The sequence below is a fragment of the Dermacentor andersoni genome, chromosome 7, assembly GCF_023375885.2.
Source record: "Dermacentor andersoni chromosome 7, qqDerAnde1_hic_scaffold, whole genome shotgun sequence".
Taxonomy (NCBI): domain Eukaryota; kingdom Metazoa; phylum Arthropoda; class Arachnida; order Ixodida; family Ixodidae; genus Dermacentor; species Dermacentor andersoni.
Window position 1 is genome coordinate 15,068,431 of NC_092820.1, and position 25,291 is coordinate 15,093,721.

Below are 25,291 nucleotides of genomic sequence, written 5' to 3' on the forward strand. Positions count from 1 at the left end.
CCCTCGATTGTCGCGTAGTGGTGCCGCCGCGGTGCAGTGAACCTTTGCGCCTACTAGCTAGGCGGTGCTATAGTGGCGAAAGTTTTTCCTGCAGACGAGAATCATGGCGTTAATCGTTGATATACACGGCACCCACCAAGAATTATTCCCCGTGGTCGACGGAAACGGAGTCATTGTTAGTGATGGCAGCACAGAGCTTTACACATCGGCTGGTCAGTGAAGTTATCATTCGGTGGTAAGCACGTGTTACTTCTTTCTTTCAGACGGTACTTGTTGTCGCCTTTTTTTTTTTTTTTTGTTGACGACGGACTGCCGGCAGCCGTCGAACGCACAGCTTCGGCGCCTTCTGTTGTTACAATGCCGTCGCCGGCGCCTGCTGGTCCAGAGTCTTTGTGCCTATTAAAGGCGAGCGCGAAGCGGCTGTCCGTTCCTCTGCCATGCAGCGGACAAGGCGGGCAAGCCCCAGAGCACCGAGTGGGGCAATCGGCAGCTGCAGCAGCAATGCTCTCTGCTTCGGCACCTTCGTACACCCTCGACACGCAGGAAGCTCTCTGGAGTAGTTGGAGGACGATGTACCTGATTACTTCTTGTAAGGAGATGAAGCGGCGACTGTGCCAGAAAGGCGGTATACGGTAAACTAAATTGAACTTTTTTAGCACATTCTATTTTGTGTAACAAGTGTTTGTCTTGACCGCAGGAACAAGAGCATGTGCGTGCTCTTGGCCTTAACAAAGAGTTCGCGGCATCACTGGCGCCACTGCAAGTGCAAAAAAATGCAAGTCCCTGGAGAGGGCGTTCAGAAGAACGCAGGAAAAACATAGGAAGTCTGGAGCGGCTGCCACACACTGCGAATTTGAAGAGTGCGTAACTTTGAACTTCTCGCTGTAGCGCTGCGTGCTGGAAATTTCGCATGCACAAGTGAGCTTTTTGAATAGTGCTTGAGTTTAGCACACAGCTTCTAAAACCTCCTTTAGCAAATTTCTTGCTATAGACTAGCAGTTGTCTTTGCCTCTAGTTAAGTGAAACGCGCTTTATCTGCCTTTGCTGAGTTGCATTATTTCTCTGCGCTATAGCCAGCCAGAACCTGCATGCCCTATCCTGCGAACAGTAATAACTTACTACACATTATCACAAAAGGCTACACTGTGCTCTACGAAAATTTTTAAACGGTTTCCTGCAAAGAGAATGTAGTCGTCACTAATCTGAAAAGGAGCACCAAACATTTTGCCAAAGCCCGTAAGGGTTGAACACACGTACCTTTCATGAGAATTTTCTGTTAGAACAAATGTTAAACACGGAAATGAATTGTTACGCATCAAGTTTAGAGATTTAAACGCACACAGCCCGAATTATTTTCGCTTAAACAAAAAAAAATTGCTGTTACCTGACAGTACATTAGACGTATGCGTTAGTAATAACAAGCATGTCACAGAGCTGTTACAAGCTTCCTAGTTGTCATATTACAAACACGACGCAATTTCCAGTGCCAATAGATCTGCAATTTTTCGCGCTATTGTTTTGTCACCAGGGAGCTGGCAGAAGTACTGGTGCGGGAGCACCACATAAACCCCATCGTGCTTTACAGTGCCAGGCAGAGGATCATGCATGAAGGCTCAGAGATGCGAGTACCATGTGAATGCAGTGGTAGCCAATTTGGTGTTCACAAACACTTATAGTCTGCTCGAAGTTACGTGCTACAGTAAACGTTACTCACATACAGAAGAGTGCAATAAAATATTTGCATATATTTGAACAATGATGGAGAAACTTTTCACCGCAACACTAAAGCTTGTCACATGAAATTATAAGTGAACTACTAAGTATTGCTATGTATTGTTGCAGGCATCCAGAACCTGTGGAGCTGGAACCCGAGCCTATGGGCATTGATGGCGCAAGGCCGGGCATCGATTCCGCTGGACCTTCCTACTGCAGTGAGGCCCCCCCAAAAAGAAAGAGAGCTCGGCATTAGCCAAGCTTTTAGAGAAACTTGACTGCATAAAACAAAATACAGCAGCTTGCCTCAAAGAAAAAATGCCGCTGCTGAAGCGTCTGGTTTACGCTTGTGAAAAAAAAAAAATAAAGGGGCAAGGATATTTATTTTTCATCGTGTTTCGACCATTCTCAGTGAACGCAAATCTACATCAAAGTGTGGAAGAGAAACCTTCTGCATGGAAGAAACACAACCGTGATGGCTATTTAGCACTGTATCTCGGCAATTGTTTTATTCGTTTCTCGCATGCCTCGCGGATGGCGGTGCTGTTCGCGATGGCAAAATCGTCCTCGTTGTTTGTCGTACCGCCGATGTAGCTGTTCGAAATGTCATTGTCATCTACGCTTTCGCAGCACATGTTCTGCAGCACACATGCTCTATGAAGTACAGCCTTCGGAATCTCTGTTTTAAGATACCAAAGGCATGTTCAATGGCATCCCTTTGCTGGCTGTGCCTTCTGTTGAAGCCCCAGAATATTTGTAAGGGACCAACAACCAAGCAGCAGCAGATAAGCTGCATCATCAAGATTGTAATCCCCATCGCACTTTAGCATGATTAGAGAAGGGGCTGTGCCTCAAGACACGGTCGTCGTGGGCCGACCGCAAAAAGTCCGCAAATATATCAATGAAGCGGCTCCTTGCATCGCAAATGCATTGCAGCATCACGTAAGGAAATTTTTTTCTGTTTAAGTACGACGATGACGACTCCTTTGGTTTCAAGATTTCAGTATCACTTCCGTCCAAACATCCAACTGAATTGCTAGGACCCTTGCCTTGACTCCATGACAAGAAAGGTCCTTTGGATGCTTCGCGCTCTGCTCCCATTGGCCACGATATGACATCAGAGCTTATGCTGAACAAGAATTCCAGCACCCTGCTCAGACAAAATGAGACGAATGGTTCAGACACGTCAAACGTGCCGGCGATTTTGTACATGCTATTTCGAGAACCCAAATAGCTAAGCGCTTTAGGCATGTCTTCCCTGCTGGAATTTGTGGGCATCCTCCGCAGAGCGTCGGAAAAAACATTTGAACTTTGAAACCTTCTCGCGAAGCTTTTGAAGGTGTTCCTGGAGAGACGAAACAGTCTCCTAAATTCAAACTCGTTGTAGTGACCGACGTAATACTTAAGAATCCTTTTTCGGTCGATACGAACGAGATGGACTCCAACTTAGTGCAACAGCGTGTCGATCTCTTGGTCTACGCTGTCAGAGTCAAGCACGTCAAACGTTGTACTCGGTTGCTTCAGCGCGTTTAAGCAATGTAAATATGGATGCATAATTCGAGCACGCGTCAGGAGCCCTCTCTCGCTGCGGCAGCGGCGAACGCCGACTGGGAGTACTCGGGCAGTGCCGAGAAGAGCTGGAAGAGCCGCAGCATGCGCTCGGGGCTCAAGTCCCCCATGCGCTCGAAGACCCGCGTGGCGCCGGCACGGAGCAGCCGCGGCCCACAGCCTGGGATCCATTTCCTGCGCAAGAGAATCAGTGATTTCTTTCACCACTATACTGTGCTTGCACGTTCGCACACAACTTATGGAGAATGCATGCTGGGTACGACGGCGCTTTCAGCGCATGCACCCACAATAAAGACGCCACTAGGCGCATGCTTTCTACAGAAGTCCCTCACACAGAGGACGGCCCGGTACTCACTCGAGACATGGCAGCACGTACGCGGTACGCCGCACCATGTTCTGGCGTACAAAGAACACCAACTCGTGCAGGCGCTCCGGGCTGCCTGCCAAATCCCAGAGGTCGCTGCGTGGCACTAACCGCACCAACTGCAATGGAGCCTGCAAGGTAGACATAGCTCAGGTACATGCCTACTACAGCATGTTCGATGTAAATTAAGCCAAATTTTTAACATACGCGAGTGCCACGTACTAAGTTTGCCGTCGCTTGGAGCAAGTCACACTATTTCTTGTATTTCTCCTAAATACATAATTAGTTCATATTAATTATGTACCTTCTCAAGTATTACAATCATCACAATAGATGCAAAAACACAAGAAAGTTCTCGTGAGCTTTTTTCAGGCTTGAAAAGAAGTGTTGTGTAACACGTACCGTGCAACAGAAAGCTGGATCGCGAATTTTTCAGCATGGTCTCAAATTTTCCCATTTAGACTTGCTCTGAATACAATATTTAATAAAGTTCATTATTTATTATTTATTCATGTATTAAGGAGAAATACAAAAATGGTCTAACAACAACGTTACATCGATTCTGCCAAGCTACATGGCATGCACTCGCATATTTCTAAAACTTGAGCAAGTTAGGTGGGACACCCCGTGTGTATTATATATATATATATATATATATATATATATATATATATATATATTTAATACACACTGGGTGTCCCACCTAACTTGCTAAAATTTATATATATATATATATATATATATATGTATATATCTATATATATATATACATATATATATTGACACGTGTACTTGTTTGTCTTTATCGGGCGACACGTTTCATCGCCTAACAAATGTTATCCCACAGCGCAGGACGCGCCTGCATGTATCAGAAGTTTCTGGAATGTTATCGATGCTTCCATCCGCTGTCTGTGAACGAACCTTGTGTAATCTGCTCGCATGTGTGCGCTACGCGAATGATGTAGAACTTTGTGGAAGGCACGCGGGTCCCAGCGATTACTCTGGAATATTCGACGACTGATGTATAAAAGCCGACGCGCTGGACCCGCTGGTCAGATTTTCGACGATCGCCGACTGTGTTTGCCGCTATCGTTGTGCTATAAGTGTAACCTGCTTTGTGGGCACAGGTTCGCCCAATACAAGTTAGCTTTGTCTTTCTCAGTATTGCTACTGTGTTCTTCAACGTCACCACCACGCTTTTCGTTCATGTACCGGACGCCCCCGACAAGCCGTGATCCAAGCCCGGACCGCAAAGAGAACACCAACGTAGTCGCGGACCATCGAGCAAGCCGCCGTCTTCAACAACTGTCCCCGGAGCACGAACTTTTGCCTGAGACGACCAGGAAGATCGCCACCAAGTCCACCCCTACGGTAGCCCCGGCGTCCCCCATCGTGCTGCAGCAGCCCAGGGAGCCTCCGACGTTCCGCGGTTCAACGTTCGAGGACGCGGAAAGCTGGCTTGAGACATACGAGAGGGTCGCTGCTTTTAACAACTGGAACAGCGACGACAAACTGTGACATGTCTTCTTCGCATTGGAAGACGCTGCCAGGACGTGGTTCGAGAACCGAGAAGCCACCTTACCGACCTGGGAGCTGTTCCGAAGCGGCTTCCTGAAGACATTGGAAAGCATCGTAGGCAGAGAACGAGCCCAAGCGCTATTAGAAACCCGGGTGCAACTACCTAATGAGACAACCGCGATATTCATGGAGAAAATGAGCCGTCTATTCCGCCACGCCGACCCTGAAATGCCCGAGGAGAAGAAAGTCCGCCTACTCATGCGTGGTGTGAAGGAGGAACTTTTCGCCGGAATGGTACGAAGCCCAGCAAAGACAGTCGACGAGTCTCTTCGCGAGGCCACCAGCATAGAGAAGACACTGGAAATGCGGAACCGGCAATTCAACCACCGCACGAACTCGACAAACTACGCCAGAGTTCAGTCACTTGCCACCGACGATATGCACGAGACTATCCGAGCAGTCGTGCGAGAGGAGCTACAGAAGCTGTTCCCTTCATCACAGCCTGAAGTGGCTTCGATTGCCGACGCCGTACGTGAGCAGCTCCAACAACAACTCGGAGTAGGCCCTGAATCGCCGCAGCCTCAGCCGCAAGCGATGACATACACCGCTGTAGCCCGCCGTCACGTTCCCCCTCCGCGCCCACGGCAGGGCCCAGTGACGACACAGTTCCGTCGTCCACCACCACCCCCACTGCCAGCACGCCAAGCCGTAACCTCACGCGGCGTTCCAAGGAAGACTGACGTTTGGCGAGCCCCCGACCATCGCCCGCTCTGCTATCACTGCGGAGAAGCCGGCCATGTGTACCGCCGATGCCCATACCGGGAGATGGAACTGCGAGGTTTCGCCGTTAACGCGCCGCGACCACAGATTGGCGAACGACCTTGCGATATCGCCGACTACCTCGCCGCCACTCAGTGGAGCCCTCGACAACCGTCCCGTTCGCTGTCACCAGGCCGCTACCTGTCGCCGCAGCGCCGACCATGCACTGGCCCAGCCCGGGGACGCTCTGCGAGCCCATATCCGGAAAAATAAAAGCAGTAACCGATTGGAGGTGCGGTTGCTGTTCGTCGAACTGACGAAGATCCTCCGCCGCCGACGAAGTCGACGAAGAGACCATCTCGACGACATAATAACGACACCCCGCCGTCCCGACGAAATCAGGAAACCAAGACTACACCGAGGAAAGACGTCTTGACGACGCGACGTTCTAACTTCAGTTCAACACGACGCAGCCGTGATCCGACGCCAAGACCTAACTGCAACGCCAGACAAAGAACCACCGATCTCGACGTGCTTCTCGACGGCCACGCAGTTACCGCCTTAGTGGACACAGGGGCTGATTACTGCGTCATGAGCGGATACATGGCCGCCCAGTTGAAGAAAGTTAAGACTACATGGGAAAGCCCTCAAATTCGGACCGCTGGAGGACACCTCATAACGACGACTGGAATGTGCACGGCAAGATTTACCATTCACGACCGGACATACCCTGCCACCTTCGTTATCCTCCAACAGTGTTCACGAGACGTCATTCTCGGCATGGACTTCCTGAACCAACACGGCGCAATCATCGACCTGAAGTCGAAGTCAATAACGCTGTCGGAAGGTCAAGCGATACCGCCGGAGCGCCTTCCTAGTCACCGCGCCTTGAGTGTGCTCGAAGAACAAGTGAGCATTCCGCCTCGCTCCAGCATTGTTATTTCGGTCGGCACCGAAACACCCGCTGACGTAGAAGGCGTCATCGAAGGCGACCAACGTCTGCTGCTCGATCGCGAAATTTGCGTCGCAAGAGGAATCGCTCGACTGCATGGAGGGAAAACTGAAGTGTAGCCGACAAACTTCAGCGAGGATTTCAAGCACATCAACAAGGGCACGCCGATCGCATACATCGAGGAAATTCTGGAAACCAGCAGTGCGTTTGTCCTCTCGGATTCTGCCGCATCTATCCTGACGACCGTAGTTACCGAACCAGACTTCGACATAAATCCAAGTCTCCCCATGATTAAGCAACAATAGCTCAGAAGTTTACTTCGACGATACCAAGAGTGTTTTTCGACGTCATCAAGGATTCGACAAACGCCAGTCGCAAAGCATCGCATAATAACCGAAGAGTGTGCTTGACCACTCCGCCAAAGCCCTTATCGAGTTTCTACGCGAGAACGTGAGGCTATAAGGCACCAAGTCGACGAAATGCTGCGCGACGATATCATCCAGCCGTCAAAAAGCCCGTGGGCATCTCCTGTAGTTTTGGTGAAGAAAAAGGACGGAACCCTACGTTTCTGCGTCGATTATCGTCGTCTAAACAAGATCACGAAGAAGGACGTATACCCCCTCCCACGAATAGACGACGCAATGGATCGGCTCTGCAACGCTAAATACTTCTCGTCGATGGACCTCAAGTCTGGCTATTGGCAAATAGAAGTCGACGAAAGAGATCGCGAAAAGACCGCCTTCATCACCCCAGACGGCCTCTACGAGTTCAAGGTTATGCCATTCGGACTGTGCTCGGCGCCTGCAACGTTCCAGCGCGTGATGGACGCGGTTTTAGCAGGATTGAAGTGGCAGACCTGTCTCGTATACTTGGATGACGTCGTCGTCATCGCCGGAAATTTCGACGATCACCTTAGGCGGCTTGCTACGGTACTAGAGGCCATCAGGTCAGCAGGGTTTACTCTGAACCCGGAAAAGTGCCGCTTCGCTTACGACGAGCTTCTGTTTCTAGGCCACGTCATCAGCAAATCTGGAGTCCGCCCCGACCCGCAGAAGACAGCTGCCAATGCAAATTTCCCGCAGCCCATCGGCAAGAAGGCAGTGCGTAGATTCCTTGGCATGTGTGCCTACTACAGGCGCTTTGTCAAGGACTTTTCACGCATCGCGGAGCCGCTAACCCATCTAAACAAATGTGACGTCGAGTTTAAGTGGGAAACGGCGCAGGCCGATGCATTTCAAGAACTCAAATGACGCATGCAATCGCCGCCGGTACTTGCACACTTCGACGAGGACGCCGATACCGAAATCCACACTGACGCCAGTAGCCTAGGCCTCGGTGCCGTCCTAGTCCAGAAGAAAGACGGACTTGAACGGGTGATATCTTATGCTAGCCGGTCGCTGTCAAAAGCGGAAAACAATTATTCCACGGCTGAAAAGCAATGCCTCGCCATCATTTGGGCTGCAGCAAAATTCCGCCCTTATCTATATGGGAGGCCATTCAAAGTGGTCAGCGACCATCACGCGTTGTGTTGGCTCGCTAACTTAAAGGACCCTTCAGGACGGCTGGTGCGGTAGAGCCTCAGACTACAAGAATACGACATCACTGTAACCTATAAGTCCGGACGAAGACACTCAGATGCCGATTGCCTATCACGCGCCCCCATTGACCCACCGCCGCAAGATGATGAGGATGACGACGCCTTCCTCGAAATAATAAGCGCTGAAGACTTCGCTGAACAGCAACGAGCAGACCCGGAGCTAAAAGGAATCGTCGATTGTTTGGAAGGGCACACCGACGTTGTCGCTAGGGCATTTAAGCGCGGATTGTCTTCGTTCACGCTTTAAAACAACCTACTCGTGAAGAAGAAATTCTCAGCAGTCCGTGTCAACTACCATCCTACTGTTCCGTCGGCGCTGCGTCCAGATGTAACGCACGCCCTAGATGACTATCCGACCGCTGGGCAGTTCGGTTTTCCCCGGACGCTATCGAGGATACAAGAAAGGTATTACTGGCCGCGCCGAACCGCCGATGTCGCCCGTTACGTCAAGACATGTCGAGACTGTCACCGACGCAAGACACGACCGACAAGGCCAGCGGGATTACTACAGCCGATCAAGCCTCCTTACCGACCTTTTCAGCAGATCGGGATGGACTTGCTGGGACCGTTTCCGACATCAACTTCCGGAAATAAGTGGATCGTCGTGGCGACGGACTATCTCACGCGCTTCGCTTAAACTTAAGCTCTACCCAAAGGCAGCGCAGCCGAAATGGCGAATTTTTTCGTCGAGAACATCCTCCTGCGACATGGTGCTCCAGAAGTCCTCATCACCGACAGAGGAACGGTTTTTACAGCAGAGCTCACCCAAGCCATTCTGTAATACAGCCAGACAAGCCACAGGAGGAGAACTGCCTACCACCCGCAGACGAATGGTCTCACGGAGCGCCTGAACAAGACCCTCGCCGACATGCTAGGAATGTACGTCGACGTCGAACACAAGACCTGGTATGCCGTCCTGCCGTACGTAACATTCGCTTACAACACGCTGGTGCAAGAAACAACACAGATCACGCCGTTTAAGCTCGTTTATGGCAGGAACTCGACGACGACACTCGACGGCATGCTGCCGCACGTCATTGACGAAGACAATTTTAACGTCGCTACCTATCTCCAGCGCGCCGAAGAAGCCCGACAGCTCGCCCGCCTACGGATCAAGAACCAGCAGCGTACCGACAGCCGACACTACAACCTCCGAGGACGCTTCGTCGAGTACTAGCACGGCGACCGTGTTTGGGTATGGACCCTGATACGCCGACGAGGACTGAGTGAGAAACTATTGTGACGCTATTTCGGACCCTACAAGGTCAACCGGCGTATTGGCGCACTCGACTATGAGGTCGTGCCAGACGGCATTTCGCATTCACAGCGGCGCCGCGCACCATCTGAAGTGGTTCACGTGGTGCGTCTTAAACGCTTTTACGGACGCTGACGAACTTTCCTTATTTTGTTGTTTTCTTTACTACGAGTCTTTTCTTTATCACTTTCGTTTGTTTGCAGCATCGGGTCGATGCTTTTTTAGAGGGGGGAGGGGGGTATTGACACTTGTACTTGTTTGTCTTTATCGGGCGACACGTTTCATCGCCTAACAAATGTTATCGTACAGCGCAGGACGCGCCTGCATGTATCAGAAGTTTCTGGAATGTTATCGATGCTTCCATCCGCTGTCTATGACCGAACCTTGTGTAATCTGATCGCATGTGTGCGCGACGCGAATGATGTAGAACTTTGTGGAAGGCACGCGGGTCCCAGCGATTACTCTGGAACATTCGACGACTGATGTATAAAAGCCGACGCGCTTGACCCGCTGATCAGATTTTAGACGATCGTGTTCGCCGATCGTGCCGACCGTGTTCGCCGCTATCGTTGTGCTATAAGTGTAGCCTGTTTTGTGGGCACAAGTTGGCCCAATAATAGTTTTGTCTTTCAGAGTATTGCTACTGTGTTCTTCAACGTCACCACCACGTGACAGTGTGTGTGTGTGTGCGTGTGCGTGTGCGTGTGTGTGTGTGTAAATGATCATAATTGTTATGGCCGAATGGCACACTCAGCTGTCCCATACCCTGCCCAATGGGTGACGGTATACATTTAGTATATATATTATCTCTAGAGGAAAAGCTAGGCGAAAAAAGCGGCAACAGTAAAGGCACCGCCATGTTGCGACGACTCATTCTTGTACACCCGCCATGGTTGGTTAGTGGCGATGGTGTTGGACTGCTAAGCACGAGGTCGCGGGATCAAATCCCGGCCAGCCACACGGTCACATTTCGATGGGGGCGAAATGGGAAAACACTCATGTACCTAGATTAAGGAACCCCAAGCGGTCAAAATTATTCTGCATTCCCCAATACGGCGTGCTTCGTTAATAGATTGTGGTTCTGGCACGTAGAAACCCATAATCTAATTTTTGTAGCGCTAAGAATATTCAAAATATTATCCAAAAACAAGCATTTACACGTAGCACGTACGCCCAGGCAACGTTTCAAGTTGATTCCGTAGATTTTTGAGAAATATCAGATGGCCATTCATAAAACTTACAGTATAAAACTAACAGGGCACCTCAGCAAGTGTGTTTGAGCTGACAAGCGCCGTGCATACAATGCGCCGTGCAAACAAGTATTACATTGCCACGCAAAGCGAAAATAGGTGAAATTTCAAACCGAACGTCGCTTACGCTTCTCATCGCGGGCGCCGCACTCCAAGCAAGAGGGATGACGTTTATGTGCAAGAGCGCCTACGTGCACGTGTCTGTGCAGTGACGTCGCTCGCAGTGACACGTTACTTCCAGAATTAGTAAAGGCAACATTTGTTATTTCTGTAATCTGTTGCTTCACTAAACGAATTAAAATTTAGAAAAATAATTAAACACGCAAACCGAATATCTGCGTGTTTGTGTTTTACTTTGCCCTGAAGCAAGAGAGATGCACTTCCGTTTCGTCTGCTTGTTCCCATGTCGTGGAGTCGTGCGCGCAGAGAGCGAACCTACATCATTTTATACCGTGTTCCAGAGCGCGATAATCCTCTGTGATCCGCTTGCGTCTACCTCGGTGTTCGTGTAGCGTTGACATATACCACTAGTCAGGTGTCCTCGAGGACGGCACGCAAAATTGCTGCGCGAAAGGAGACAAAGCCACCAGTTCGCGCGCGACACCGTCAGCGGAAGTACGCGGTGCCAAAAAAAGCGAGGCAAAGAAATGTGGCTGGGGCTTAGCTAAGGTTAAGCCTGGATATCTCGAAGCGAAAAGGTTCGGTGATGCTTATGGTTTAGCTTATGGTTATGCTTTATGATTTAGTCTATGGCTATGCTTACGGTTTAGCTTATGGTAATGCTTTATGATTTAACCTATGGATATGTTTACGGTTTAACTTATGGATATGCTTATGGTTTAGCTTATGGTTATGCTTTATAATTTAGCCTATGGTTATGCTTACGGTTTCACTTATGGATATGCTTTGTTTAGCTTATGATTATGCTATACGTGTGCCTTGTGTAGTTATGAAAATTGCTTATCAATGATATATACCATAAGTTATGCAGGATTATTAAACTTCTTTATTCATCATTGTTGGGCACATTGTCTTGCGATTTCTGTACGGCCATAAACAGAGCTCTCTGTATCGGTAGTATCACTCTCTTTTCCTTCCACGTTGAATGCGCACGCCTATTCTCTGGCAAGCGGTTATATAGTCGGCCTCCGCGATAAACACGCGCTTGCTGCGAACGTCAAACGATGACGCATAGGCGCGGCAGTGGCCACCTGCGCCGACTCCGAACACGCTCACGGAGCCGATTCCGACATACGCCGGCTCGCGCGAAGCGCGGTGTTAACTAGCGTAGTGAAGCTTTTCGCTTCAAAATGAACGCGGGGCCCGTCACGTATGCGTCACGCCTCGTCATAAGCAAGCATCCGAAGGGTGCGCTGCAGACCAGGACCAGTGACAGCCATTGGTCCACTGAACGCAACAACGCCATAAAGACGACGTGCCTAACAGTCGGCTATCATTTGTCAGCAGCGGAAAGAAACTTCGGTGAACTGACCGGTTGCTTCTTAAACGCAGGCACTGCAGCTTTACCACTTCCTGATCATCTGAAAACTTGGATGCAAGCAAGATATCGCCTCTGCCACATAGGATAAGCTGCAAAGCCTCGTCATAAGCAAGCATTGGAAGGGCGCGCTGCAGACCAGGACCAGTGACAATCATTGGCCCAATGGACGTAGCAACGCCATAATGATGACGTGCCTAACAGTCGGATATCATATAGCATCAGAAGAACTTCACTTTGGCCTAGTTGGTGTTTACTGCATATCATATTGACCGCAAATAAAGACGGGGACATAGGGAGCGAACACATAAACAGCACGGGCGGTAAACTTTCAGCTGTTTTATTCACGGCAGCCCGTGGGCATATATATATAGGCATATAGAACATGCGCACATCGCAGCAAACAAGAACGCTCATCAGCCTAGCGTGGCAACCAATTATCAAAAAAATCTATTTCCGATTGAAACAATCTAATAGAGGTCTCACTAACACAGTCTTGGCCTTTCTTTTTTATGTGATAAGCTCCATCAGTTCCAGACTGCACGCGAACTGACAGAGGCTTATCACATAAAAAATAAAGGCCAAGACTGTGTTAGTGACACCTCTATTAGATTGTTTCAATCGGAAATAGATTTTTTTGATAATTGGTTGCCACGCTAGGCTGATGAGTGTTCCTGCTTGCTGCGATCTGCGCATGTTCTATATGCCTATATATGCCTACGGGCTGCCCTGAATAAAACAGCTTAAAGTTTACCGTCAGTGCTGTTTATGTGTTCTCTCCCTCTATCCCCGTCTTTATTTTCGGTCAATATGACATGCATCGTATAGCAGCAGCGGAAAGAAACTTCGGTTAACTGACCGTGTGCACATTATACACAAGTTCTAGAGCTTTATTACTTTCCTACCTGCTGTAAGCTTGGACGCAAGCAAGGCATCGCCTCTGCCAGATAGGATACGCTGCAAAGCCCGTCAGAAGCAAGCATTCGAAGGGCCCCTTGCACACCAAGACCAGTGACTGCCATTGGACGTAACGACACTATAAAGACGGCGTGCATAACAGTCGGCTATCATTTGGCAGCAGCGGAAAGAAACTTCGGTTAACTGACCTGTGCATCTGACACGCAGGCGCTGCAGATTTATCACTTCCAGATCTGCTGGAAACTTGGACGCAAGCAATGTATCGCCTCTGCCACATAGGATACGCCGCAAAGCCTCGAAAAAGCAAGCATAGGGAGGGCGCGCTGCAGACCAAAACCAGTGACTGCCATTGGCCCACTGCACGTAGCGACGCTACAAGGACGACATGCATAACAGCCGGCGGTAATTTGGCAGCAGCGGAAACTTCCGTTAACTGACCTGTGCCCCTCACACGCAGGCGCTGCAGATTTATCACTTCCAGATGTGCTGATATGGACGCAACCAAGGTATCTTCTGCCATATAGAATACGCCGCAAAGGCTCGTCAGAAGCAAGCATCGGAAGGGCATGCTGGAGACAAGGAGCAGTGAATACCATTGGCCCACTAGCAACGCCATAAAGACAGCGTGAATAACAGCCGGCGGGCATTTGGCAGCAGCGGAAAGAAACTTCGGGTAACTGACGTGTGCATCTTACACGCAGGCGCTGCAGCTTTATCCCTTCTAGATCTGCGAGAAACTTGGACGCAAGCAAGAAATTGCCTCTGTGCCAAATAGGATACGCCGCAAAAGCCTCGTGAAAAGCAAGCATCGGAAGAGCATGCTGCAGACCAGAAGCCGTCACTGCCATTGGGCAACTGCACGTAACGACACTATAAAGACGGCGTGCATAACAGGCGGCTATCATTTGGCAGCAGCGGAAAGAAACTTCAGTTAACTGACCTGTGCATCTTACACGCAGGCGCTGCAGGTTTATCAGTTCCAGATCTGCTAGAAACTTGGACGCAAGCAAGGTGTCGCCTCTGCCACATAGGATACGCCTCAAAGCCTCGAAGAAGCAAGCATCGGAAGGGCCCGCTGCAGACCAGGAGCAGTGACTGCTATTGGCCCATTCGACGTATCAACGCCATAACGACGGCGTGCAAGACCGTCGGCTATCATTTGGCAGCGGCGGAAAGAGACTTCGGTTAAATGACCGAGTGCATCTTACACGCAGGCGCTGCAGCTTTGTCACTTCCAGAACTGGTGGAAGCTTCGACGTAAGCAAGGTATCGTCTCTACCACGTACTGTAACCACCATGCTGTACGCCATGCTCCTATCAGAGCAATACGACACTACCACTGACGTGGAGGAAATTACCCGGTTCGCAGACGCAGCTCACAAGCTTGCACGCGAGCGAATACAGAATCAGCAGTGCATAGACTCCCAGATGTATAACGCTAGCCATGGCGAGGTTCTCTAACAGCCCGGTGATGGAGTTCGCGTATGGAGCCCGATTCCGCCAATGCGGCCGGTCGGATAAGTTACTGCGACGCTACTTCAATCCCTACAGAGTCCCTCGTCACTTAAGCGAGGTCAACTACGAAGTTCACCCTGAAGACACGAGTCGGCGGCCCCGTCGTTTGCAGCCAACGAATACTGTCCCTGTTTCCAGGATGAAACCATACCATTCACGTTGACGAGGCCATTCTCATTGCCATTCGCCTACATTTCTCTTACGTGATTCTTTCTTCTTCACAAACTTCATCAGTATTGTTGAGTATGTGCATTGTATTTTCCCTTTTTTTCGCATTTGAAGCACGCTTGAAGGCGATGCTTTGTGAAAGGGGGGTGATGCCATGAACATACCAATTGGCTTTGCACTGGGTTTGCTTTTTCGGCAGAAGATGAGGTCGACGACAACGAAGACGCACTATCACTGAAGGTGCCGGACGGCAACTGTCTGGTTCTATTAGATCAAACTCAATAGCTTTTGTCATGTATATATTAAGGTGACTATATAATTTTAGTAGAACGGCAAGTTGGGCTAGGTGGTGGATGTTCATTGTGGGGAGCACACGCGCCCATTTTCTCCCGCGTCGTCGCGTCGAGAGCCGGCATAGACACGGGAGAGGCGCACTATGTCCTCTCCCGATTCTCGCGACGCGCGCGCACCCTTCCTCCCCGACTCGCGGACAGGTAGCTGACGGGCGAGGAGGACATTACCCTCGCCCAGGTAAAAAGGTACAAAACAGCGCGACAGGGGGATACCCTCTCTCTCTGACGCCGGACCCCTAACCTGCCAGACTGGAGTACCTGCCGCAACCCTTGAGTGACCTCGTTTGCCTGACTATCCCGGGAAACGAGGCCAGCCTATTTATTACTATTACAGAGAGGACATCCCTCTGCCAGTGTTCTTTATTGCCGATAGCAATAAACGTTCTTACAGTTGACGCCGCTGGTTGCCTCATTCGTTCGAACCCGACGTAGCCGCGATTCCCGCGCTACGGCTAGGGGAGTTACACAAAGCGACAGCGTGGGCCTAGATCCGGAGCTCGCCTTCAGCCCTAGCCGCACGAAGAGTGGAACCCCCCCCCCCCCCATTATCTTGTAAAAAAGGGGGGTATTGCGCTAAAAAGACACGGACATTACAAGTAGAAGTGGACAGGACGCGCGTGTCTTGTCCACTTCTACTGCTGTTGTCGCGTCATTTAGCACAAAACCACCTTTTTACAACATGATTTTAGGCTCCCGCCTTTACAAGTCAAGATTATGTAATAAAGATCACGCTCTAACTGAAATGGTTAAGCTGAACGAGAAAGTACCAAATACAAAACACGCCATGCCAAGCATTGCCATGTCTACACTAGCCGCAAAAGTTACTGAACACAGATGCTTGTTTTAGGTTACCCATACTTCTAAATGTACTATCTGAATATTATGGCATAGGTCATTCATTTCCTTCTATGTTTTTCGTGAATAACGCCTATAAACATGTCCACTTCTTGTATTGGCAGTTCTCCCACGGAGAACCCTGCACATCTATCTTCAGTCCGTTTCGCATGACTTTTGGTGTTTCTTTCGTTGTCGTATTTTCACTGTATGGGTATTACAAATTTTAGTAGATCTACCACGCGTTACCGCTACATATATCTGCATTTTTTTCTTGCTGTGTGCTCATCTGAAAATATGCTGTTGCTGTTGTCGTAGCTGATATTCAAGAGGTATACTGCTATACACTGCTGTCAAACCTTGGGGTCAGCCGCCCTGTCAAGCTGCTGTATGTAGCAGCTTTCATGCGGTTGTTCTTTCCTTTTGACGACGGAGAAAAAACATGAAATGACATGTAATTTTTGCCTCCCTGAAGGGCACCTCAAGAACAAGAAAAAGGCTTTTCCTTACCTGAGCTTTCGCTCCACGGGGCGGCAGGAAATAATCACGTGATACCTGCATACAGTATCCAAAACAAGATGGAGGGTCACAGGGAGATAGAAGCATGAAATTAAATATAATGCTAGAAGGATTTCGCTGTACTGGGTTGATTGATACATCATTACGGCGGAAGCAAACAAGGCTTGGACGGGACCAAGAGAGGACGACAGACTAGGCATTGAACTAACAACCCCTGGTTTAGTGCGGGCGATGCAATATATACAAAACACAGGCTCAACCCCGAACACCAGCAAAAAACTCAGTGTCCTTCCACTCAGAAAAGAAGGATGAGCAGCGAAGCTGTGTTTGTGGGCCCCTTGATGGCGAATTGCACCTTCGCCGCGGGTCGGTCCAGCAAGCACTATTTTCGGGATCGGCGCACGTATGGCGAGTGTTTAGGCCTGCTTCACCTCCGCCGCGGGTCGACCCGGTATTGCACTATCTTCGGGATCAGCCCACGTCTGGGAACACGATCCTGGGGAAACTAGCCCTCAACAGCTTCTCCGTAAAATTGGTTACGTCTTTCTGTTTCTTAATTAATTCATTACAACGGCGACGAACGCAGGAGCACTGGCACGAGCGCGTTCGCGTTAGCGCCAAGGGGCGCCAACGAGCCAGCTGTGGAAGACGCTAGCGCCAACCTGATGATGACAGTTTTTGTTAACAGACGGACACGATCCTGAGGAAAGTAGACCTTAACAGCTGCGCTGCAAAATACAGTATCTTCGAAGGGTAGGAGTCGAATCATCACATCACGTGCGTCGTTAAAGCAGGCAGTCACGTTATTATCAAATAATTAATCTCTCAGCTATGCAAGGAAATAGAGAGTGCACTGACGCAGGAGTTTAAGTCTGATTGGATACAAAACGCTTCGCAAATATCCCGCGCTCTTCGCTCTCTGTCATCATCATCAGCCTGGCTACGCCCACTGCAGAACAAAGGCCTCTCCCATACTTCTCCAACTACCCCGGGCATGTGCTAATTGTGGCCATGTTGTCCCTGCAAACTTCTTAATTTCATTCACCCACCTAACTTTCTGCCGCCCCCTGCTACGCTTCCCTTCTCTTGGAATCCAGTCCGTAACCCTTGATGGCCACCGGTTATCATCCCTCCCCATTACATGCCCTGCCCATGCCCATTTCTTTTTCTAGATTTGAACTAAGATGTCATTAACTCGCGTTTGTTCCCTCACCCAATCTGCTCTCTTCTTATCCCCCTTAACGTTACACCCATCATTATTCTTTCCATAGCTCGTTGCGTCGTCCTCAATTCAAGTAGAACCCTTTTCGTAAGCCTCCAGGTTTCTGCCCCGTAGGTGACTACTGGCAAGACACAGCTGTTATACACTTTTCATTTGAGGGATAATGGCAACCTGCTGTTCATATGAGAATGCCTGCCAAACGCACCCTTGCCCATTCTTGTTCTTCTGATTATTTCAGTCTCATGATCCGGATCCACGGTCACTACCTGCCCTAAGTAGATGCATTCCCTTACCACTTCCAGTGCCTCGCTACCTATCGCAAACTGCTGTTCTCTTCCGAGACTGTTAAACATTACTTTAGCTTTCTGCAGATTAATTTTTAGACCCACCCTTCTGCTTTGCCTCTCCAGGTCAGTGAGCATGCATTGCAATGGGTCCCCCGAGTTACTAAGCAAGGCAATATCATCAGCGGAACGCAAGATACCAAGGTATTCTCCATTAACTAATATGCCCAATTCTTCCAAATCCAGGTCTCTGAATGCCTCCTGCAAACACGATGTGAATAGCATTGGAGAGATCGTATCTCCCTGCCTGACGCCCTTATTTATTGGGATTTTGTTGCTTTCTTTATGGAGGGCTACGGTGGTTGTGGAGCCGCTATAGATAGCTTTCAGTATTTTTACATACGGCTCGTCTACACCCTGATTCCGTAATGCCTGCACAACTGCTGAGGTTTCGACTGAATCAAACGCTTTCCCGTAATCAATGAAAGCTATATATAAGGGTTGGTTATATTCCGCACATTTCTCTATCACCTGATTGATAGTGTGGATATGGTATATCTTTGAGTGGCCTTTACGAAATCCGGCCTGGTCCTTTGGTTGACAGAAGTGTAAGGTGTTCCTGATTCTATTTGCGATTACCTTAGGCAATGGACAGTAAGCTGATCGGTCTATAATTTTTCAAGTCATTGGCGTCCCCTTTCGTATGGAATAATATTATGTTGGCGTTCTTCCAAGATTCCGCTACGCTCGAGGTCATGTGGCATTGCGCATACAGGGTGGCCAGTTTTTCGAGAAGAATCTGCCCACCGTCCTTCAACAAATCTGCTGTTACCTGATCGTATATCTCTCTATACCCATGTAATATTGTGCATTTAGCCAAGATAGACTGGCAGCCACATTCTTTGCAGTTCTTGTCTAAATGACTGGACACTGACCCTTTTAGTGAGTGCACACGGTCTATCAGCCGGTCGATCAAACATCAGCCTGTTTGGCCAATGTAGCAACGAATGGACAAGTCAGCACCGCGACAAAAATGTCGCCTAACGTGCCGCTCTTCGTGCAAGTTTTCTGCGCTTTCCCGAGTTTAGCCTCAGACGGAGTGGTGGCATACTTGGACGACCCGCTTCTCCTGCATCGCAGCAACCCCGTTTCATATTCATCTTTTCATGGCAACAATGATTCGAGCGGATCATCCGCGGGCGGCCATACTGGCTGCACTCCGGCGGGGCCGCACGTGGATGTCTTCTATGCACCTTCATTAAGGACGATGACGTCAGGACACATGCCTAAGGCCGGCTGTCGTTATAAATACGGAGCCATGGCTTATCGGCTTCAGTGGACACGACAGCACTGCTACAACATTTCGACTAATGTGCCGCTCTTCGTGCAGGTAAGTGACAAGAAATATAGTCTCCACAGCAATGATACTTGTCTCGTAGTGCTGCCGTGTCCATAAGCGGTGCTTCGCTGTATATTTATTTATTTATTTATTCAAAGAACCTCACATTCTCCAGCAGGAGTATTGTGTGAAGGGGGATTATACAATACCTTCATGCATTACAAAGAGGTAACTAGTATAATTGACGCATACTAAGGTACACAAAACGAGGTGACGTTACATAATAGTTAGCGAGGAGCGTGTACATAATTAGGAGAAAATTAATTAAAGCAACTGGGTCTCGAAAATATAGCGGTTGCTTCATGACGAAACTTCACACAGTCATGAATGTGGACAACATTATCAGGGAGACTACTCCATAGTTCAGTTGCTATTGGTAATGGTGATGAAGGCGTTTATGTGCCCAAATATACGTGTGAAGGAGCGGTTTTTGTGCAAACGGCGAGTCGTTTTAACGGTTGGGAGAGAGGGAGAGCGGTTTGGTGCTGACGGCTTGTTATTTTATGAAATGAACAGATCAAAGCAATCTTTCAACGTGATTCTAAGGAGGATAAGGACAGAGAAGATTTAATATCAGTAACACTCGAATGACCGCTGTAGTCTTTGGCGGTGAAACGCGCGGCACAATTTTTTACACATTCAAGAGCGTTGATTAGATAGGTTTGATGAGATGATCAAATTGATGACGCATATTCAAGTTGAGGACGGAAGAATGATAGACATGCTAGTGATTTGGTCGAAGTAGGAGCCTCGTGAAGGTTTCGTTTAAGGTAGCTGAGGGTGCGTGATGCCTGTGCTGTGATTTTATCGATGTGAGTTGTCCAAGAATGTTTGGGTAAAAGATACACGCCAAGGTACTTGTAGGATGTTGTGCATGCTACGTGGCAGTTATTTAGAGTGTAGTTAGCTGCTGAAGCTGATTTCTTGCGGGTGAAGGTCACTAGTTTACATTTATTGGTATTAAGAGACATTTGCCAGCGTGGGCACCAATTAGTTACGAGAGTCAGGTCCTGTTGGAGAGCAATATGATCAGCTATTAAGAGATTTTACGGTAGATTACGCAAACGTCTGCGAAAAGTCGCATGTTTAGAGGAGATACCTGCTGGCAGTTCGTTAATGTAAATTAATAATAACAAGAGACGCAAAACACTACCCCGGGGGACACCAGAGGTGTCATCACTAGGAGGAGAAGGAATTAGTAACGGTGTATTGTTTACGGAATGAAAGAAGATTTCTCACCCAGGATAAACTTAAGCAACCTAAATTAAAGGACGAAAGTTTAGATATTAGACGACCACGCGGAAGGCGATCGAAAGCTTTAGAAAAGTCGATGAATATGCAGTCGATGTCTAGGTTATTATCCATGTGCATGAGTAAATCATTGGTAAATTCTAAGAGTTGTTTGTCACATGAGAAACCTTTTCTAAAACCGTATTGGTTCGAGTAAAAAAAATATTAGCTTCTGGGTGTTAAGCGATGTTTGAAGCAATGAGAGGTTAAAGTAATTCGCATGGGACACTCTTTGAAGATATCGGGCGATAATCACTTACATTAGATTTCTTGCCTGGTTGGAATATTGGTATGATTCCGATGTTCCATTCGTGCGGATTTCACTCGTTGATAATGATTGATGAAAGATGTGGGGAAGTATGATGCCAGATACTGTGACTGTGTATTTAAGGAGTTTAGTATTAATGTCATCAATTCCGGTGCATGTTGATATTTGAGGTTCGTAATCAATGCTGCGATTCCGGCAGCAGTTATGACTATGGGATCCATGTACCTATAATCGACTTCTTCCGTGGATGGGATGCTGGAATAGTCTTTCTTTGTAAAAGCACTCGTAAAGTAATTAGTGAATAAAGCAGCGCAGTCTAGTTGCACGTTTGTCCCGTCATCATCCACCAGTGAAATGATGTCAACGGCAGTGTTGGTGGAAAAATTGATTTTCAAAACTTTCTAGGGTTATTTTAAATACGCTGTTGAAGATCACAGGGCCTTCAATAGCTTATTAAAAATGACATTTGTGTTTGGCGGTGCGAAAAGCACGACAGTACTTTTTTCCACAGCCTGGTGTTTCATCCAAGACTGGTTGCTTTTCGGTGGCGAGCCCGTTATTGAGCCTGTCTGGCGACATTGAAGATAGTCCAGGGCCCATGACAGAACAAATGTGCAAGTAAATGCTACAGAATCAGAAAGAGATACTTTCTAAACAATCGGCGATCCAACTTAAACATGACTCGTTTGAGGCACAGATGTTGGATATGCAAAAGGGACTTTGCTTCATCCAAAGCAAAGTACAAAGCATCGATGAAACTCTGAGCAGGCTTGGGAACCCCGAAACTGTCGTCTGAAAATCCTGTGACGAAACCAGAAGTCTCGTTAATCGAGTAGATTATCTGTATAATTCATCGCAGCGCAATAACCTGATAATTAGAGGCGTGGTAGAGGATGATCATGACTGAAGAGATACTCCTGAGGAAAGTTAACGATGAAATGAATAGTGCCATTTTGGTGGTACAAGTTACTTCAATCGAAAGAATACGTAGGTCTGGAAGGAGGTTGGCCGAGAAGAGCCGCCAGATAATTTTTAGGGTGGCAGACTACAGAAACAAAGCAAGAATTCTGAGTAACTGTTTAAGACTTAAGGGAACACTTCAAGTGTTTGCGACGACTTTTCGAAGTGAGTTGCAGAGATAAATAAAATGTTGTGGAACTCAGCAGCAGAATAAAAGAAAAAAGGCTGTAAAGTTAAACTCCTTTTTGATAAATTAAAGGTGAATAACGTTCTCTATGCCTGGAACGAGGGAAGTAACGAAAGATACAAGTGTGATAGTGAACCAAGGTAGTCACTGACAGACACGAACAGAAAGAACGTCGATGTTCAACATCTACACCTTTTCAACACGCTTCTTGCGTGTTGAAAAGGGGAGAGTCACTATAATTGATTTTGGAGCATGAACCCGACCTTATCGTGATTACGGAGACATGGCTGAACAATACCATATCCGATGTAGAAGTTACTCCCCCGGGGTATAGCATAGTTACGAAAGACCAATCAGGAAGAGGTGTAGGCGTCGCTATACTTATTAAATGACACATAACCTTCAGTATTATAGCAGTCCCAGGTGATACCAAAGGCGTTTGGATCAAGGCAACGTTAAGCAAATGCAGTGTCTTTATCGAAGGCGTAAAGAAGGCACCAAATAGGACGACAAAAGGAATTCATCATATTCGTAAATTCTTGGATAACACTTTTACACACGGTGACAATATTGAGCTTTTGGGTGACTCAATCTTCTGGATATTGATTGGAATTGATATTTACCTTGTGAAACAAACGTGGCACTCAGTGAACACTTATTAGAATCATTATTCTGTTACAAACTTGTACAAGTCGTAAATGATTATATGCGGATTTGTGCATCAAGATCTTCCATTGTAGATCTTTTCTTTTCTTTGTTAATTCTCCAACTAGCAATATAAACGAATGCAAAGTTGATGAAAGTTTAGCTGATCATAAAATGGTTATGCTTTCTTTTAACTTCCCTGCACTCTCTTTGGATAAGAAATTACCGAAGCAGATAGTAAATTTTCATTGATGATGTGAGCATACTGAACTATCTTGAAAATTCCTTAGACGAGTTCACTACAATATACAAATCCAAAGTAGTACGGACAGCTTGTGGGAACACTTTTCGTCTGTGGTGGCTCATTGCACTGAACACTTTATTCTTAAACAAGACAAAAAAGAAAGCAGCGAAATTCGTGGATAAACCGAGAAATAGTTCATTCAAAACGAAGAATCCAAAGGAAAAGGAAAGTATGTTTCAAAAACCTAAGCCCAGAAATGTTGAATACCCTAAGTGAAATGAGAAATTTCGAGGCATAAGTTTCATAACATAACAATGAAAAAGCTTTCCTCGGATGCACCTCTAAGTTCTGGCGATATGTTAACCCACCAACGAAACATTATTCTTCACATAATCAAAACGTTACGGATGAGCGCACAGCTAGAAGCTTTTAATAGTTTTTTCTCTTCCGTATTCACTCGTGACGACGGTACGGTACCGATCTCGGCTGTTTATCCTGACCGTCCTCCGGCTGACGATGTCGTGATTAATAAAGCAGGCGTCCTGCACCTTCTCTTGAGTATTAATGTTAAGGAGAGTGTCGGTACAGGGAGCATTCCCAATTAGTTTTGATACCGGTACGCTGAGTGGATAGCTAAATACGTAACGATCATCTTTTAATCATCCATTAGCCAAAGTACCATTCATACATCTTGGAAACAGGCCAAAGTTGTACCTATTGATAAGGGTGGCATCACGACGGACGTAGGCAATTACAGGCCCATTTCCCTTACGAGCACCTGCTTAAAGTTACTGGAGCATATTATTAGTGAACATCTTTCAAATTATCTCGAAACACATAATTTATTGTCAGCAACTCAACATGGATTCCGCAAGGGTTTCTCTACCATAACGCAACTCGTTGAATTAGATTATAGCCTCTCTGAAGCAATCAATAACTGTGCACAGATAGATCTCATCTTTTTTTTTTAGACTTCTCCAAAGCATTTGATAAGGTCTCCCACGAAAAAATGCTGTTGAATATTGATGCTTTGTTTAAAAATTCTTTCTTTAGAACTGTAGCGAGAAAACCAACTTGCGCGCATATCGCCGAGAAGGGTGCAATAACTATTTCCACCAAACAAAGTTCTTTGAGTAGGACCACTTCGGCAAACTTAGTAGCGGGGCACATCCCTGTCAAAATATGAAGGTTACTGGAAGTGGGGCTACTGTGTCGCAAATTCTTACACATTGCTCTGTGTCGCGGAAACAACCTGGCCAATAATATTTCTGTATTAGTCGATCCTTAGTTTTTTTTACACCTAAGCGACCAGCCCAAGAGGTTCCGCGCGACAAGCTATAAAGATCCTGTAGATAAGCCTTGGGCACGACCAGCTGGTCAAATGACACCTCTGCGATCTAGGTAGTTCCGGTACAGCAGGCCGCCTGTCTCATAAAAATTCACGTTTTTCCGTGCCATACCTTCGTTTAGGTTGCTTCGGATGTTCCGCAGGCTGGAGTCCATGTTTAGCTGGGACTTCAAGGCTTAATTGTCTAGCTCTAACCACCGCTGCAACAGCCGCTCCCAAGTATAGGCGCTACAAGTCAATCTGACGACTGCTAACTCGGCTGCTGCCACTACCAGGGCCTCTGCCTGTGCGGATCCAAACTCCTGCGTTTCCAACGCGGCAGCATTCTCGATCTCCGCCGAACGGCCATCGCTTCAGTTGTTGCCGCTTCCACGACTGCTTTTAGTCAACTCACGAGCTTTCGATCTCGTTAGTTCCATCACGCTAGCCTCCCGAACATTAGCCCTTTCTTGCGCAGAATCTGATCCAACTTGTTTGAGAACCAGTAAGGGTCCTGCGGAGGAAGTGTAGGCGATACGGCAGCTTCCGTCTCAAGTGCGCCAAAAGGACCTTTACTAAATACTTTTGTGACCGGAAGACATGCACTGTGGGCTTCTACAACCTGCTTAATCCAGGCGCATTCACCCGTGAGCATATCAGGTTCCACATAAGAGCTGTGATCC

General features: G+C 47.8%; 1 protein-coding gene across 2 annotated transcripts in view; it reads right to left on the reverse strand.

Annotated features, from left to right (window-relative positions):
• Window positions 1-2,077: 2,077 nt before the first annotated feature.
• mtTFB2 (mitochondrial transcription factor B2) overlaps window positions 2,078-25,291 on the reverse strand; it is a 190,736-nt gene continuing 167,522 nt past the window's right edge. For both annotated transcript variants that reach the window (XM_050182377.3, XM_050182376.3), the window contains exons 7-9: window positions 16,774-16,818; window positions 3,638-3,777; window positions 2,078-3,456 (exon numbers count right to left, since the gene is read on the reverse strand). In XM_050182377.3, the coding sequence (XP_050038334.1) occupies window positions 3,282-3,456; window positions 3,638-3,777; window positions 16,774-16,818 (360 nt within the window). In that variant the 3' untranslated portion in view covers window positions 2,078-3,281. The remainder of the gene's footprint in view (window positions 3,457-3,637; window positions 3,778-16,773; window positions 16,819-25,291) is intronic.